The 16,104-nt window shown below is 37.4% G+C and overlaps 1 protein-coding gene across 3 annotated transcripts in view; it reads left to right on the top strand.

Annotated features, from left to right (window-relative positions):
• EPC2 (enhancer of polycomb homolog 2) overlaps window positions 1–16,104 on the top strand; it is a 114,808-nt gene that overhangs the window by 37,252 nt on the left and 61,452 nt on the right. For all 3 annotated transcript variants that reach the window (XM_046019324.1, XM_046019323.1, XM_046019322.1), the window contains exon 2: window positions 8,342–8,501. In XM_046019324.1, coding sequence (XP_045875280.1) covers window positions 8,342–8,501 — 160 coding nt within the window. The remainder of the gene's footprint in view (window positions 1–8,341; window positions 8,502–16,104) is intronic.

Here is a 16,104-nt window from a genome sequence, read left to right as displayed (position 1 = left end):
ATTTGTGTAGAAAAGTTCAAATTGTTTATATCTCTTGTTTTATGCTATTAATGTCACAAATTCAGTCTTTCTACATTTTGTGTCATTAACATTTTTTTATTTAATACTTTTTTTTTTAAGATTTTATTTGAGAAGGAGTGAGAGAGAGAGAGAGAGAGAGAGAGCACACGAAAGGTGGGGGGGAGGGTCAGAGGGAGAAGCAGACTCCCCACTGAGCAGGAAGCCTGCTGCGGGACTCCATCCCAGGACTCCAGGATCATGACCTAAGCCAAAGGCAGCCAGCGTCTCAGCCAGCTGAGCCCCTCAGTCACCCTTAATTCTTACTCTTAATGCTTTTATCGTTTAAGTTCTATACCAGAATCAAAAATGACTTATGCACCACCATTATAGTATTCAAGATTCTATATTTGTCTATATATATACCTTTAGACAGTTTTATGTTTTTGAGCTGTTGTCAAGTGTCTTTTTGTTTCACCTTGAAATGACTCCTTTTAGCAATTCTTACAGACAGTAGTAGATACAAATTCCCTCATTTTTTGTTTATATGGATAAGTCATTATTTGTCCTTTGTCATTTTTGAAGGACAGTTTTTCCAGACGTAATATCTTGAATGGCAGTTTTTTCTTCCAGGGCTTTGACTTTATGAGCCCATTCCTTTCTGGCATGTAATATTTCTGATGAGAAATTGTTGATCATTTTATGGGTATTCCTTTGTACATGATGATTTGCTTTTCCCTTGCTGCTTTCAAGATTCTGTCTTTGTCATTGACTTTTGGCAGTTTGATTACAATGTGTCTTAGTGTGGACTTCGAGTTCATCTTTGTTGATGTTATTTTGAGTATTTTTGATTTGGATTTCTTTCCTCTGATTTGATTTTCAGCCATTGTTTTTTCAAACAAGTTCTCTGCTCCTTTCTCTTTTCTCCTTTTGGGGCTTCCATAATGTTTATATTGGTCTGTCAGCAGTGTCATATAAATCTCTTAGGCTTTCTTCATTTCTTTACCCCTTTTTTGTTCCTCTGACTAAATAATTTCAAATGATTTCTTTTTGAGTTCACTAATTAATTTCCTCTGCTTAATGAAGTATGCTATTGAATCCCTCTGGTGGGTTTTTCAATTTGGTTACTGTAATCTTCAGCTCCAGAATTTGTTTGGTTCTTTTTGATATTTCTTATGTCTTCATTGCTAGTCTCATTTTGTTCATGCATCAGTTCCCCTGATTTCATATAACTGCCTATTTGTGGGGGTTTTTGTAGCATGTTGAGCTTTATTAAGATAATTATTTTAAACTTTGTTGTTAAATAATTCACACATCTCCATTTCTTTAGGGTCTTTTTGGTAGGTTTATTTTGTTTCTTTGAGTGTATTTCCCTATTTCTTGGTGCACCTTGTTTTTTTACTGTAATTTGTGCATTTTATTTTTTCTTAATTTTTCTTTTTAAGGTTTTATTTATTTTAAGAGAGAGAAAAGTGAGAGGAAGTGAGCATGAGCGAGGGGGAAGAGCAGAGGGAGAAAAGCAGGCTCCCTGCTGAGCAGGGGACCCAATGGGAGGAGATCCCAGGACACTGGAATCATGACCTGATCCAAACGGAGACACTTAATCAACTGAGCCACCCAAGACTGTGCATTTTGTTTTTTTACTTTAAAAAATTTTTTTAAGGGGCACCTGGGTGGCTCAGTGGGTTAAAGCCTCTGCCTTAGCTCAGGTCATGATCCCAGGGTCCTGGGATGAAGCCCCAAATCGGGCTCACTGCTGAGCAGGGAGCCTGCTTCCTCCTCTCTGCCTGCCTCTCTGCCTACTTGTGATCTCTGTCTGTCAAATAAATAAATAAAATCTTTAAAAAAAATTTTTTTGTTTGTTTACTTTTTTCTTTTTCCTTTTCCTTTCTTTCTTTTTTTTTTTAAAGTAATCTCTGTATCCAGGGTGAAGTTCGAACCTATGACTCCCAAGATCAAGAATCACTCTTCCAACTGAGCCACTTAGGTACCCCTAATTTATGCATTTTTCAAAAACAGTCACCTCTCCCAGTCTTTTACAAATTGTCTTCTTACTGGGAAGACCTTTTCCAGTCAGCCCAGGCAGAGAATCTGGAAGCGCCCCTCAAACCTTTTCTGGAGATGCATCTTCTTTGGGCATGAGCACATAATTTCCTGGTTACAGAGTATTGCTAGTTTTTCAGGAGTTTGTTATCTTTTGCTCCCTCTGGTGTCTCTGTGCAGTACTATAATTTCTTTGGTGCATCAGCAATACTCTGAGTGCTCTCTTGTTCTCTACAGTTCCCAGGAATCCAAAGAATGCTGGCTCTTTCGGTCCGTGCTCTTGAGTTAGCTGAGACAGAAGTTAGTCCCTTGGGCAGTTTCCCAAAAAGCTGGAATGTTGTATGTGCATTCTACTTTTCTCTTTTCTTCCCAAGAGAAAATCTATGAACAGAGTGTCTTCTGACTGTACCGAGCATTGTCAGATTGTGCCTGTGGTGGTGAAGGTTCTTGTATGTCATCCTGTTCCCTTGTGAGCTTTTTTTGACATGTAGATTCAGATCTGTTATTTACAGACATTTTGGGGCGATTGTTATTTTGAATATTCTTTTGCATTGTTTTTCTTCTTCAGGGACTCCAATTATATCTGTGTCATTCCTTCTTTGTTTTACATCTTACTGTCTTCCTTATTCATTTTACTTTATCTCATTCCTTCGGTCATTTGACAACCTTTATGTAACACTTTCTTGTTAGAATATATTTTGCACTTGGCTACTAGTAACTTCAGTCTTCATCTCTGAGATAATTTTTTTTTCTTTATTTTCCTGAGTTAGTCAGCTGTTTTCATTTTTTTCCTGAGTCTTTCATCCTCCTCTGATCTTAGTTTTTGAATTTCTGATTCTATTTTCCTATCTCTAAATGCTTCTTTGGGGCAAATTTAATTAAGTTTGTTCGGTGCGTTTTTCTTGAAGTGTTTTCTGTTTCCCTCTCCAGAGTGGAGAGAATGTATCATTACAGGTTGGATCTTTTTAAAAATTTTAATAATAATAGTAGACTTCTAGGTTTTCTTTACTCCCGTAGGTTAAGGGTGGTTCACAGTATTACTTATTCCATGGTGCCCTCTTCTGTCTGTGTAGAATGATCTACTTTAAGGAATAGGCAAAGAAGTGCTTGTCTCATTTTAGCTGTTTCTAACTAGTGTTTCAAAATCCCCATTATCTTGTTTTCTGTAGAACAGATGGGTTCAGTTTTTATCTTTTCCCTCTGCAGGGATTCAAAACCATCTTTTGATTTTGATCTCCCAGATTTTTGCTACACTCTGTTTAGGGCTGATGGCTCATCTCTCACTCTCTTTGTTATTGTGGCTTTATAAGTTTCTGGGTCCTTTATTGGTAAATTTACTATTGTAATTGGTGAAGTAGATAAATGTAGGCATTTAGCCTGCTATCTTTAATTGGGGATTTTGCATGTGAATTTTTAAAATACCAATGAAGAATCTTTGATTCCCCCCCCCCCCCCTTATGCAGCCTCTCTGAATTAATGGATTCTGATACCCAACAAGTAGGGACATGAGGTTGGCAAGATGGAAAAGAGACATATAAGGATTCAGATTTCAGCACTGCTGATTTCTACCAATGTGACCATAGTGCCTTAATTTACTCCTCCCCCTAGCCCCCCAAAAAATTCTGCCCTGCATTTTGTAGGATAGTGATTGGTACCTATTATATATGACTAAAAACGATGAGTTATTTAGTTCCTTTTAGTTTGCTTTTAACAGTTTATCATATACTACTAGGAAAAACAGAAGGCACAGAGAATGTAAATATCTAGGAAAACACAAAAATGTTTAGGTATAATACAGTAAGTTTCAAAAGGATATTTCAGAAGTCTAAGTCATAAGAAGTGACTTAATGTATTTTGGTGGTGAGTCCCTTTATTTAAGATTCAAAACTTATACCACTTTTTAAACTTAGGAAAGTAATACAGATTTATTACAGAATATTTGGAAAATATGAGAGAGCAGATGCACAGAAGAATATAAGGCCCACCTTAAAAAATATTTTGTGGTGTATTCTGTTCTGTATTCTTTTAGTCTATTTTTTCTACACACATACTCATTTATATTTGTACATGTTACTTCTATTATAGCATGTTATAATATACATTATATTTATGCAAGTTATATTTGTACATCTAAACTAGCACCCACCCACCTGTCTCTTACCTCAAAAAAGTATCCTAACATCTTTTCAGGTTAGTAAAGGTCTGCATTATGTTGGTTTTTACTACTACCTAAGAGTTCTGTTTTACGTATATAACATAATTTTATATGACTAATTCCTGTTGCCATTTAGACTTTATGGGGGGGGTTGGTGTTATAAACAATGCCTTTTGTTTATAACAAAGCATTTTATTTAATCGTTGTTGCCCCCTTTGAATGTTGCCTTTGTTGAATTTCCTAAGTGGAGTTGGTAGGTCAAAAGAATACCTGTTTTTAAAAATTTTTTTTTATTACCATATGATGTATTTTTTGCCCCAAGGGTATAGGTCTGTGAATCATCAGGCTTACACATTTCACAGCACTCACCATAGCACACACCCTCCCCAGTGTCCATAACCCAACCATCCTGTCCCTACTCCCCCACCTCCCAGCAGCCCCCAGTTTGTTTTGTGAGATTAAGAGTCTAAAAGAATACCTTCTTAATGGAAAAGAAAGCAAGTAGTGCTTTTAATAACCAGGTAACCTCACCAACATACAGTGCAGCATATAACAAGGAATCACCATTATTCCTGCCAGTCGTTGCCCCAATAAAGACAAGTGAAAACTCTGGTACTTGCTTCCATGTTTGCATGTTTGTCCCTGGCTGTGGTTATTGTATGAAGCTTAGGCCTCTAGAAGCTGTATCATTGTTGGTTTTTCTGAGTTTTTAGGTTGAGAGGCTGTCTGATAATATGGGAAGGGAAATGATAGCTGAGAATTTATTTTTAGAGCTAAATTTGGTCTGTAAATTAAAATGGGGGAGTGTGTCATGATCTGTCTCCTTAATTTCTGACTACAGCTCTGTCATCTGCCAGCTGTGTTAACAAGAAGAGAGTCATCTATGATCTATTTTTAAATTTCCTCACATGTAAAATTAAAATAATATTAAATCTTCATCTATTAAAGATGTATTTCAGTAATTGGATAATACCTAAAAATGTTTTGTACTTAGGAGGAAGTCCATTATATAGCAAAAGAATCTCTTCACATCAAAAAATATACTACCAGTTAGCTCAGTTTCCTCTTGCCACCCATGTTTCTAGATTATTAGCATTACAAGAACATGGCTTTTTATTTATTTTATTTTTATTTTATTTTTTAAAGATTTTATTTTTTTATGAGAGAGAGAGAACACAAGTGGAGGGAGGGGGCAGAGGAAGAAGGAAGGCAGACTCCCTGCTGAGCAGGGAGCCTGATGTGGGGCTGGGTCCCAGAACCCCAGGTTTATAACCTGGGCTGAAGGCAGATGCTTAACTGACTGAGCCATACGGGGGCCCCCGGGTTTCTTTTATTTTGTTTGTTTTTAACAGTCCATTCTAGTAAAGATAGAACAGTCAAAAAACACTCAAATCAGAGTCCTGAAATTTGACCTTCTCATGTATTTATACCATAACTAAGAGCAAATCATTTGTTTCTTGAGTCTCATATATGATGTAGTATAATATCTATACTTGTCCCCAGATTTTGAGGAGTTAATAAGCTTGCGATTGTGGTTGTACTTTAAGAACTGTAAAACAGGGGGCGCCTGGGTGGCTCAGTGGGTTAAAGCCTCTGCCTTCAGCTCAGGTCATGATCCCAGGGTCCTGGGATCGAGCCCCACGTCGGGCTCTCTGCTCCGCAGGGAGTCTGCTTCCTCCTCTCTCTCTCTGCCTGCCTCTCTGCCTAGTTGTGATTTCTCTCTGTCAAATAAATAAAATATTTAAAAAAAAAGAACTGTAAAACAGTATAAAAATACAAGGTGGCTTTTCATATTGCATCACTTTATTTGACCATGAGAAGTGAAATGTCAGCAAGGTAATAGGAAAGTATAAGCTTAACTAATGCTAGAAATTGCTCTTTCAGAGCCTGGCTTTCCTAATTTCTTGATGCTGTTGTGGGTGCGTTTGATCCTCTCACAATTTTTTAGTTAACTCAAAAGTTTTTTACTGAAGACTCTTACTAATGATAGTAATATTTATATGAGGAAGTGTATTTAGTGCTCCAACATGGGGTCCTATCCTATGAAGAAAAACATTTCTTCTGGTATTGAAAGTAGAAAAATTCAAATATAAGCTAGTACCCACCCACCTGTCTTTTATCTCAGTAGCTTGCCTTTTTTGAATGTCTCTGAGCTTTTGTCTGTTTTGGACATTTTGTTTTCTCTGCCTGGATTCTTTTTTCCTTTTTTGGTCTTTGCCTTGCTAAATCTAAATCTCTATTGATCCTGAAAGTTTTAAAGATTTTTTTAATTTATTTGAGAGAAAGTAAAAGTGATCATAGAAGGAGGGGGGTCACAGAAGGAAAGGGAGAAGCAGACTTGCTGCTGAACAAAGAGCCTGATGTGGGACTAGGTCCCAGTACCCTGAGATCAGGACACTCAACCGGCTGAGCTACCCCGGTGCCTTGATGCTGAAAGTTTTAGTTTAGATTTTACTTTCTTTGGGTATCTTTCTCTGTCCTCCTTAGACAGTGGTTTGACTAATTGAGAAGAGACAAGTCTGTCAAGCCCAAACCTGATTATATACTTAGGTATCTCTCTTCTACTAGCTAAGTTCCTTAATAGCAGAGTCTGTCATTCACTCTTAGTATCTGGTGTCCATTGGGTGCTCTGAAATGTATTGAAAGAATGATCTGATAAATTCTTAGCCAGTACTCTTCTAGATAAAGAAACCACAGAAGGCCTCTCTCTGATAAAATGAGACTTGAAGGAATTTCAAAAGCAATCCTTTTGGATGTTTTAAGAACCTGGAGGAAAGGCAGTGTGGCTATAATAAAGGACAGGTAGGGAGAGGTAGAAGATAAGGTCAGAGAGAAATAAGGCCTTATATTAGCCCGTGATAATTTTAATCTTTAATCTGAGTATGAAGGGGATCTATTGCAGAGTGACGTGACCTAATTTGCCTTCTACAAAGTAAAACTACTTTGCTGAGCATGGTCCCTTGTGGGCCAAGGGAGAAAGTAGGTATTAAGTGGTGAAGAGAATGGAAAGTTACTAGAATCAGGATTTTTTTTTTTTTTAAAGATTTTATTTATTTATTTGACAGAGAGAAATCACAAGAGAGGCAGGCAGAGAGAGAGGAAGGGAAGCAGGCTCTCCACTGAGCGGAGAGCCTGATGTGGGACTCGATCCCAGGACCCTGAGATCATGACCTGAGCTGAAGGCAGCGGCTTACCGCACTGAGCCACCCAGGCGCCCAGGATGTATTTTTTTTTTTAAAGATTTTATTTATTCATTTGACAGATAGAGATCACAAGCAGGCAGAGAGAGAGGAGGAAGCAGGGTTCCTGCTGAGCAGAGAGCCTGATGCGGGGCTTGATCCCAGGACCCTGGGATCATGACCTGAGACGAAGGCAGAGGCTTTAACCCACTGAGCCACCCAGGCACCCCTAGAATCAGGATGTATTTTATAGGAACTTTTGTTTAACCGTAGTTTAAAAATATTTCTTGCTGGGGTGCCTGGGTGGCTCAGTTATTAAGCTTATCTCCCTTGGGCTCAGGTCATAATCTCTGGGTCCTGGGATCAAGCCCCACATCAGGCTCCCTGCTCAGCAGAAAGCCTGCTTCTCCCTCTCTCTCTCCTACTCCCCGACCTGTGTTCCTTCTCTCACTGTGTCTCTCTCTGTCAAGTAAATAAATAAAATCTTTAAAAAACATATATATATATTTCTTGCTGTGATTGTAATATGTCTGTTGAATGTAATTTTTTCTTTGAGTTATTCATATTTTGTACTTTTGAAGTTTCAGGTGTGTACTTGCAGAAGATAATGAAAACCTGTGACATTGTCATTTGCATATTTTCCCATATGCTGGTATTGGTGACAAACACCTCTGTTAATTTAGCAAACAAGGAATCAATTTTCTTTTAATTGAGATGTTAAATTCTAGTTTGTGAATATGTGTATAATCTTTAAAGAAATTCTGTTTAATAAAATTACAAACATCTAAGGTGATACCAGGATGAGCACAAGTGTTATCAATGGCAGTGCTTTCTATAGTTCTATGGCAAAGAAACTGTTTATAATTAATTCTTAAGTCACCTTGAAGTTAAAAAAAATTTTAAGTAAAATTATGCATTGAATTAACATTATTAAAACAACTTATGTTGCCTACTTTACATTTTCCAGGAACATCATTTACAGCGAGCTATTTCAGCACAGCAAGTGTTTAGAGAAAAAAAAGAGAGCATGGTCATTCCAGTTCCTGAGGCAGAGAGCAACGTCAACTATTACAATCGCTTGTACAAAGGAGAGTTTAAACAGCCAAAACAGTTCATTCATATTCAGCGTAAGTTTGTTGATTCATTGTTTTCTATTTATAATTTAAATTTATCAGCCAGTGAAAATTCTTTCTTTTATGCCCAAAGAGATTTTAAATTTTCAGTGTGTATACATTAATTCATAGAAATGTAAAACATTAAGGATAAAATCTCTCTGTGCTTAACATCTGAACTTGGAAATCATTTTGAGTGTTAGTTGCATTTGGAACATTTGATATTTAGTGCAGAATTTTGTGTAGCACGTACACCTTATTACTTTACATCTAAAAGTTGGATTAGTGTACTCAGATTTATTATAAAGGCCTAGTGGCTGTAATGCTGATTAGGGGCAAATCTTCAGAAAGTTTTTAGAATTAAATTATACCCCTCTACCCTCATCTGATTTTTATAAAATTCTATTTCTGCCTCCTTGATACTCTCTTATTTTTCTCCCCATTGTTATATTTAATCACAATCTCTTGCTTTAAAACTATTTCACTAAATTTTATTATTTATTTACTACTCCTCCATCGCCTTTCCTTACCCTCTTCTATTGTTATCTTCTCCACAGTCACTGGCACTTCTTAAAGTGTCCCTCTGATCTAATTATTCTCTGGCTTAAAATCATACTATTCTTTATTGTCTACAGTAGGAGTTTTCAGGGGATGGTTCAAACAAATGCTAATGTTTTGATGTCTTGTCTGATTGTGTAAGAAAAAGCCTTGGGTAGCTTGTTAAAATAGAGATTCCAGGGCTCTGCTTTAGGCCTACGTGTTTGAGGTATGTGGCCTGGTAATAAATATTTTTAAAAAGTTCCTCAGGTAAATTATGAAACCTTTCCAGATTTAAGACTGTAAGATCTACTATTTTCTGTCAATTCTAAGATACACATTTTTTATTGATCAGTTTTGAAATGGGATTGTATATTAAATTGCTGTTGTTCTGGATTCAGGTCTAGTTTTTCTAAAGAAAATCTGTATTTGTTTCTGCCAAGCGTCTAGGGACACTTCAACAGGAGACCACGTTAAAGTCTTTGCTGTTTATTTTGTTTTTAGACCACACTTGTAGTAGCTTTAGTTCAGGCTACAGACCTGCCTAGAGTTCAGTTCTCAGGGAGAGAGTTTTCCCACCTCCTTTCACCTAAGGGCAAGTTGAGAAATGAAGTTCCTTGCTGTTCCATTCTGCATAGCTGGTTTATTTCTTTACCTTAAGCTGAAGTTGTTAGCAGTTGTTAGTCTGTCTTTGTGCGGGAGTATTCTATTAAACTTCTTAAGAGATGCCAGCAGAAAGCTTTTTTTCCCCTTCCCTTTCTTATAGTACATAAATTCATGGTTCACCTTTTAACTTACGGCAGTTTATATTTGACAGAATTGAGTAATGGCCAAATTCTCTACTTTGAATACAAGACCCTTTGTGATTTTTTTTTCCCCTGTCCACTCCATTAACCTCATTTCCTGTTGTTCTTCCCCTCACTCTCTTTACCATAGGAACTAACATAAAATTACCCACATTTCCCTGGTTGTTTCATGTTTCACACTTCCTCCCACATGCTATTCAAGTCATCTTTCCCCTCCTGTAACTCATTTAGTACCTAACTCCCCTAAGAAGCTTACCCTGACTTCTCTCATTGACCTCTGTTTTTTACTCATTTCAGTATCTTTGTACATACCTCTGTTAGAGGACTCACCCTACTTAATTGCAATTATTTGTAACCATTCTTTCCTTTTAAACCATGAGCTCCTGGGGGCAGAGACAGTGTTTTATTTTCTCTTTGTATATTTAGAGTAAAGTGCATGGTTTATAGATAAACAATAAATAGTATGTTTGTTGACTAAATTTTTTAAAAATGCCTTTTAAAAAGGCTCTTAGGTATCAGAACCATTTTCCAGAGACTTGACTCTGAAGCATTCAAGAGACATATGCAAAAATTATTTATGTGATTTGTTTCCTCTGTATTCTTTGACCCCTTTAGTTTATTTGAATTTGCCTTTTCCTTTGTATTAGAAGGAGATAGCTGTTCATAATAGGAATTTTAAGGATTTTTCAAGCCAAAGTATGTGTTTGTTGTTGTTTTGTATTTAGTAATAGTGTAGCTGGACATTAAGGCCATATGTAAAAACCATCCTAGAAAACCAAGAACAAAGAAATTGGGTGTAGCCCACCTAGGTTAGGCCCATTAGATACAATAAATATTAATCTTGGGTTGGCTTTTAAATTTCATTTCATTCTGTTACTGTAGTAGATGGAAAAAATAATGTAACATTATTTTAACTTTGATTTTTTTCTTTTAGTCTGTCAACATATGTATTCACATACTATATACAATAGCCTCCTGCACATACAAATTTTTATTGTTTTTTCTTTCTATATTTTATTTTTTTTTAAAGATTTTATTAATTTATTTGGCAGACAGATCACAGGTAGGCAGAGAGGCCCGGGGGGGGGGGTGGGGGGGGGTGGGAAGCAGACTCCCTGCTGAGCAGAGAGCCGGATGCAGGGCTCGATCCCAGGACCCTGAGATCATGACCTGAGCCGAAGGCAGAGGCTTTAACCCACTGAGCCACCCAGGCGCCCCTTCTTTGTATATTTTAAATTTCTTAGATTTTTAGGGTAGTTTGTGATTGTCATTTTCAGTGCCTATTAATTCTATCAAATTGATATTCCACAGTTTGCTTACCTCTGTGCCTATTACTGGCCTTATATGTGTCTGAACTAAAATTTAAATTCGTGTTATCATTGAGTTTTTTTTTTTAAGGAAGGTCTTTTTTTCCTAAAGTTCATTTATTTATTTTTCATAATCTCTGTACCCAGTGTGGGGCTTGAACTCACAAACCTGTGATCAAGGGTCACATGCTCTTCCAGCTAAGCCAGCCAGGCACCCCTCAAGGAAGGGCTTTTAAACATTTTTTGACGTAACTTCTTTCTGAGTCCTTAAGTATAAGGAATTCCAGAAAATACTGCTCTGGCTTTTTCATTTTGTTTTCTACATGATAGATTTGAAAGTATCCCCATTTGCCTGGCTAGAAGAAGACATTGTATAATTGCCACAGTAGGATGACCTACTTCAGGTCCATCACATTGTTTGCCTGGGCTTTGGCAGAAGCTTCTTTATTGGTCCACACTGCTACTAATGTGATTCTTACCCATTTAGAGAATCTGTTGTTTATCAGATAAAATTTTAGTGTTGTATTTTAAGGCCTTTCTTTGTGCTTCTCCAGCCACAGTTCCCTGTGGGTTCTTCCACTAGGACACCAGCCTTACGGAAATGAACTGTTGAAAGTAAAGGTCTGTTTCTTTCTCTAGATGGCAAGCTTCTCGGCAGCAGAATTTCACCTCATTCACCTTACAGTCCCAGAATGCAGCCTCAATCAATGTTTTTTCCAATTCCTCTAACCCTTTGCACTTTCAGCTACAAAATAATGTGCTCCTTACAACACTCTGACTTATGCGATATTTTCTTGTACCTCCATGCCTTCGCATACCCCTTTACTTCTGTCCTCCACTTGGTACAGTATAACTTGTTCTCTGTGTCTCCTCTCCAGGATTATGTTTAGCAGCCTTCTCTAAGTAAACTGTTTACCTCACGCTCTTCTATGTCAAGTGCAACACACCCTCATCTTGGGATTAACCATCTTCAGTTGGCGTTTGTTTGCCCTGTATTGTTTCACTAGGCTTTAACAGTCATTGAGAACAGGGACACTTTTTTCCTTTTAATTTCACTGTTCAGTAGTACCTAGCTTGTGGTTAGGTATGCAATTTAGTATTTGCTGAATAAAGAAATGAGTGACTGAATGGATGATTAAAGATTATATATACCATAGCATTTTTGAGACATGGATCTTGTAGGGCTCAAAATTGCACACAGAACCAAATACAACAATGAAATTACTGGTATATACAGTGAAATCAAGGACCTGCGTAGATCCAAGTTGGAAATAAAAAGTGAGCTCTGTTATTTACAACAGTGTCATTTTAGGACAGAACACATGTATACCAAGAAGGAGCTGGGAGTGGAATGATTCCGGTCTTGGTATGCATGGGAGAGCATTGTTCCTTCCTCTCTCTTTCAGTACTAGTTCTCCATAGTCACCTGTATTGGTAGTCTGAGGAACTTCTTTAATCAGAATACACTGGGGTATTCTTTCCAGGTTGGAAGCATCTTAAAGCCATATAGTCTGATGACCTAGGATACTCAAACTGTTCCTCATTTCACTAATTCTGCATACTGGTCAGTTGGATGGCACATCCATAAGACACTGTCTCCATTTTACCTTTCCTCTTTGAAGAGATGACTTTGTTTACATTGTAATAAGTTCTTTATTTTGACCTCCATTATTCCTTTTATTTAATATGGTAAAATTTTACAGTTAACATTAAGTATCTCAGAATTTTAGAACATGAAGGGACTTGAGATATTGTTTCTGTATTGTTTCCTAGTGTTCTGAAGCTTATTTGTGTCTAGTTTTGAATTCAGCTAAATGGTTCTTGAAAATAGGACTCGTTATCTTGTTTTGGAAGGAAGAGTCTCTTCCTCTTCTCACTGCATTATACCTACAAATATAGATCAGCCTACCATCTCACCTGCTTCTTGGCTGAAAAAAAAGAGAGTTCAGGAGGATGGATAGGTGGGAAGTGGCACCTCCTTGTTATCTGCCAGGCAGGGAGAGGAACTTACTGAAAGGAGATTGACTTCTGCTATTTGTATCAGCAGCAAAGATAATAAAGCCCTGGGAAAGTGCCAGTCTTTGTGTTATATCACTATGCACTTAGTACACATGGCTTCTCAGTTGGATAAAACTAACCTTTGTCAAGTCAACATTGGGAAAAGAAAAATTCCACTTATTCAGCGTAAAGTGGACCTGTATATCCCACTAGGTTTTTAGCGGAGTGAGATATATGCTGGCCTAACATCTAACTTCAGTCTCATTATCCTTGCAATATCCTTTGCTATTCTCATTAACAAAAATGGTGATAATTGACCCTTTATCCTGGTGGGACAAACATGTTTTGATTGGTAAGAGTGGGAAAAGATCCCAAATGGTATTGCTTTGTTTATATAGTAAAACTCCTTGGTGAAAAGAGTGCATTCTAGGAACATCAATTTTTATAAAAATGTTAAGAGGTGTGTATTTAGCAGTTAAATTGAGCACACATCTCATGAAATGAATCACACATTTAAATGATTAGAAAAAGTGCTATGAGTACAGAATCAGAGTGTATTGGATTTTTGGAGAACACATTCCAGGTCAAACTAGAAAATCTCTTTTGGGGTGACTTGGAGGCATGGTAACAGGGATAGTGAGCCAGGCTAGATAGACCCTAAGGGCAACCCACATTCATATCTACTGGCTCTAAGGATCTCTGTTCTCAGGATTATCTTGAGCCTCCTATTCTCAGGTAAAGCTGTGAGTGTGGGCGTAAAGGCTGAAATGGTAGAGCAGTACCTGGGTAGCTACTAATACAGGAAGGAGGAAACCCAAAACTCAGAAAGTATTAAAGTAATGCCAGGTGTTTTGGGAAAAAGCAAAATAATCATTTCATGGTCTGGCTAGAGAGGTGAAAAAGAAATCATAGTACAGAGTCCCTTTGGGGTCTTTATGCATTTATTTATCCCCACTATTAAAAAATTTAAAAATTGGGGTGACCGAGTAAAATACAGCATCACAAATTAAAGACCATGGCTAAAGAAATTCAAGAGAAAACAAACACTACAGTAAGAGGTAAGTCTGATGCATAATAGTGCATATTTTAGGTATGATGTAATTAATAGACAAAAGCCAAAAAGTGAAGATTGGTTTTAAGATGCATATTTCAGTGCATGTTTCCCAGCACTGAAGTGTTTAGAACCCTGCAGGGCCGCACAAAGAAGATAACTGTGATATAACCCAGCACACCTGATTTTGTTAATAGGAGTTACCAGAAATAGGCTTTCAGAATATTCACCTAGCAACTAGCATCTCCATGGAAGATTCTTCAATGACACCACACTGCCCTGAGTGATGGCACCTTTAGCTTTTTTTGTGTCTCCCTGCCTACCATAAAAGACTAAATTTCCAGGGCGCCTGGATGGCTCAGTCATTAAGCGTCTGCCTTTGGTTCAGGTCACGATCCCAGGGTACTGGGTATAGCCCTGCATTGGGCTCCCTGCTCTGCAGGGAGCTTGCTTCTCCTTCTGCCACTCGCTCTGCTGTGTTCCCTCTCTCTCTGTGTCTCTCTCTGTCAAATAAATAAATAAAATCTTTTTAAAAAAAATAAATAAATAAATTTCCTTCCCATATTACCCTCATAATACAACTTAATGGGCTGCCTAACTATAAGAATATTTTCTTAATATGCTTTTTTCCTGACAATTTTAATAGACTAAACTTTTCTTTCCACAATTATGGGTAAAGGGCATAGAAAAATAGCATTTACTGATTGCCGTGCCCAGGTCCTATTAGTGTTTTACATGTATTAAGTCAGTTATGCCTCAAAGGAACCTAATAAGGCAGCTAGTGTTTTTACCCCTCTTTTAAAGAAATACTGCATAAAGAGCCCAAAGTAGTGCAGCTAGCAAGTGAAAGAGTCAGAATTTGAACCAGGCCCTCTGGCTCTAGAGTATGCCTGGTTAACTCTGGTACACTGTTTTTCAGCCATGACTCATCATTCTAAGATGCAAATACTGATACATATTAAACAAATACATTTCAATTCAAATATGGTTGATGATAGAATAAACAGTGGGAGTAAAGGATTCCTTTTTTTCATTTGTTTTGTGTGTGTGTGTGGTGGTTAAATTGCAAGATAGAAGCTAGGTTGTCTGCTGATAGAAAAGGAAATCCTGGATGTGAAAGGCAGATGGAAACACCCGTTATGACACTTCTCTGGTTTGGCCTGGCAGGGTTGATTGATGAATGGAAGAACACTGAGAATGGGCATGAAGGAGATGCCAGGAAGACAGAAAAGCTTGAAGAAAAGGGAACCATGAGAGTATTATAAACAAGTATAAAAGCACATTTTACAGTTTTGCTTTGGGTAGTGAGGAGCTCTGAAGACAGTCCTGCAATTTTCATGGAGGGAGGTCCAAGCTGGGAAAGGGCTATATGGTAGTTACTGATTTTAATCTCCAACTAAACGCTGTGGTGGGCAAACAATGAAGTTTACTTTAGATGGAATGAATTAAACTTCATAGGACCTCGGTCATGCAGGCTTTTTTTTTTTCTATCTGTTTAAGAAAAATATTGGAGTTACTAGTACTTCTCATAGTTGTTCAGAAGAGGCTAAAATGGAAAAGAGAAGTAATATAAAAGATGAAAGAATAAAAACAGCCTCCATGATGATGTTACTTTTGAAATAATCCAAGATAATATTTTAGTGGTTAAAATAATTTTTTCCCACATTCTTCACTAGTTAATAAAATAATTAGAGTTGTAAGTATATAAGAACCCCATCTCCCCCACCTTCATGGAGGTTAAATAAAGCCTCCCTTTTCACCCTAAATTGGACCTTGTTCAAAAATACTTGCTTCTTATCCCTGGCTTAAGAATCTATTTTTGGTGCACCTGGGTGACTAGTAGGTTAAGCATCCATTCTTGGTTTAGGTTCAGGTCATGGGATTAAGCCCCACATGTGGCCTCACCACTTAGCAGGGAG

The sequence above is a fragment of the Meles meles genome, chromosome 9, assembly GCF_922984935.1.
Source record: "Meles meles chromosome 9, mMelMel3.1 paternal haplotype, whole genome shotgun sequence".
Classification (NCBI taxonomy): Eukaryota; Metazoa; Chordata; class Mammalia; order Carnivora; family Mustelidae; genus Meles; species Meles meles.
The sequence above is the reverse complement of the archived record's forward strand: the minus strand, read 5'-3'. Positions and strand labels throughout refer to the sequence as shown.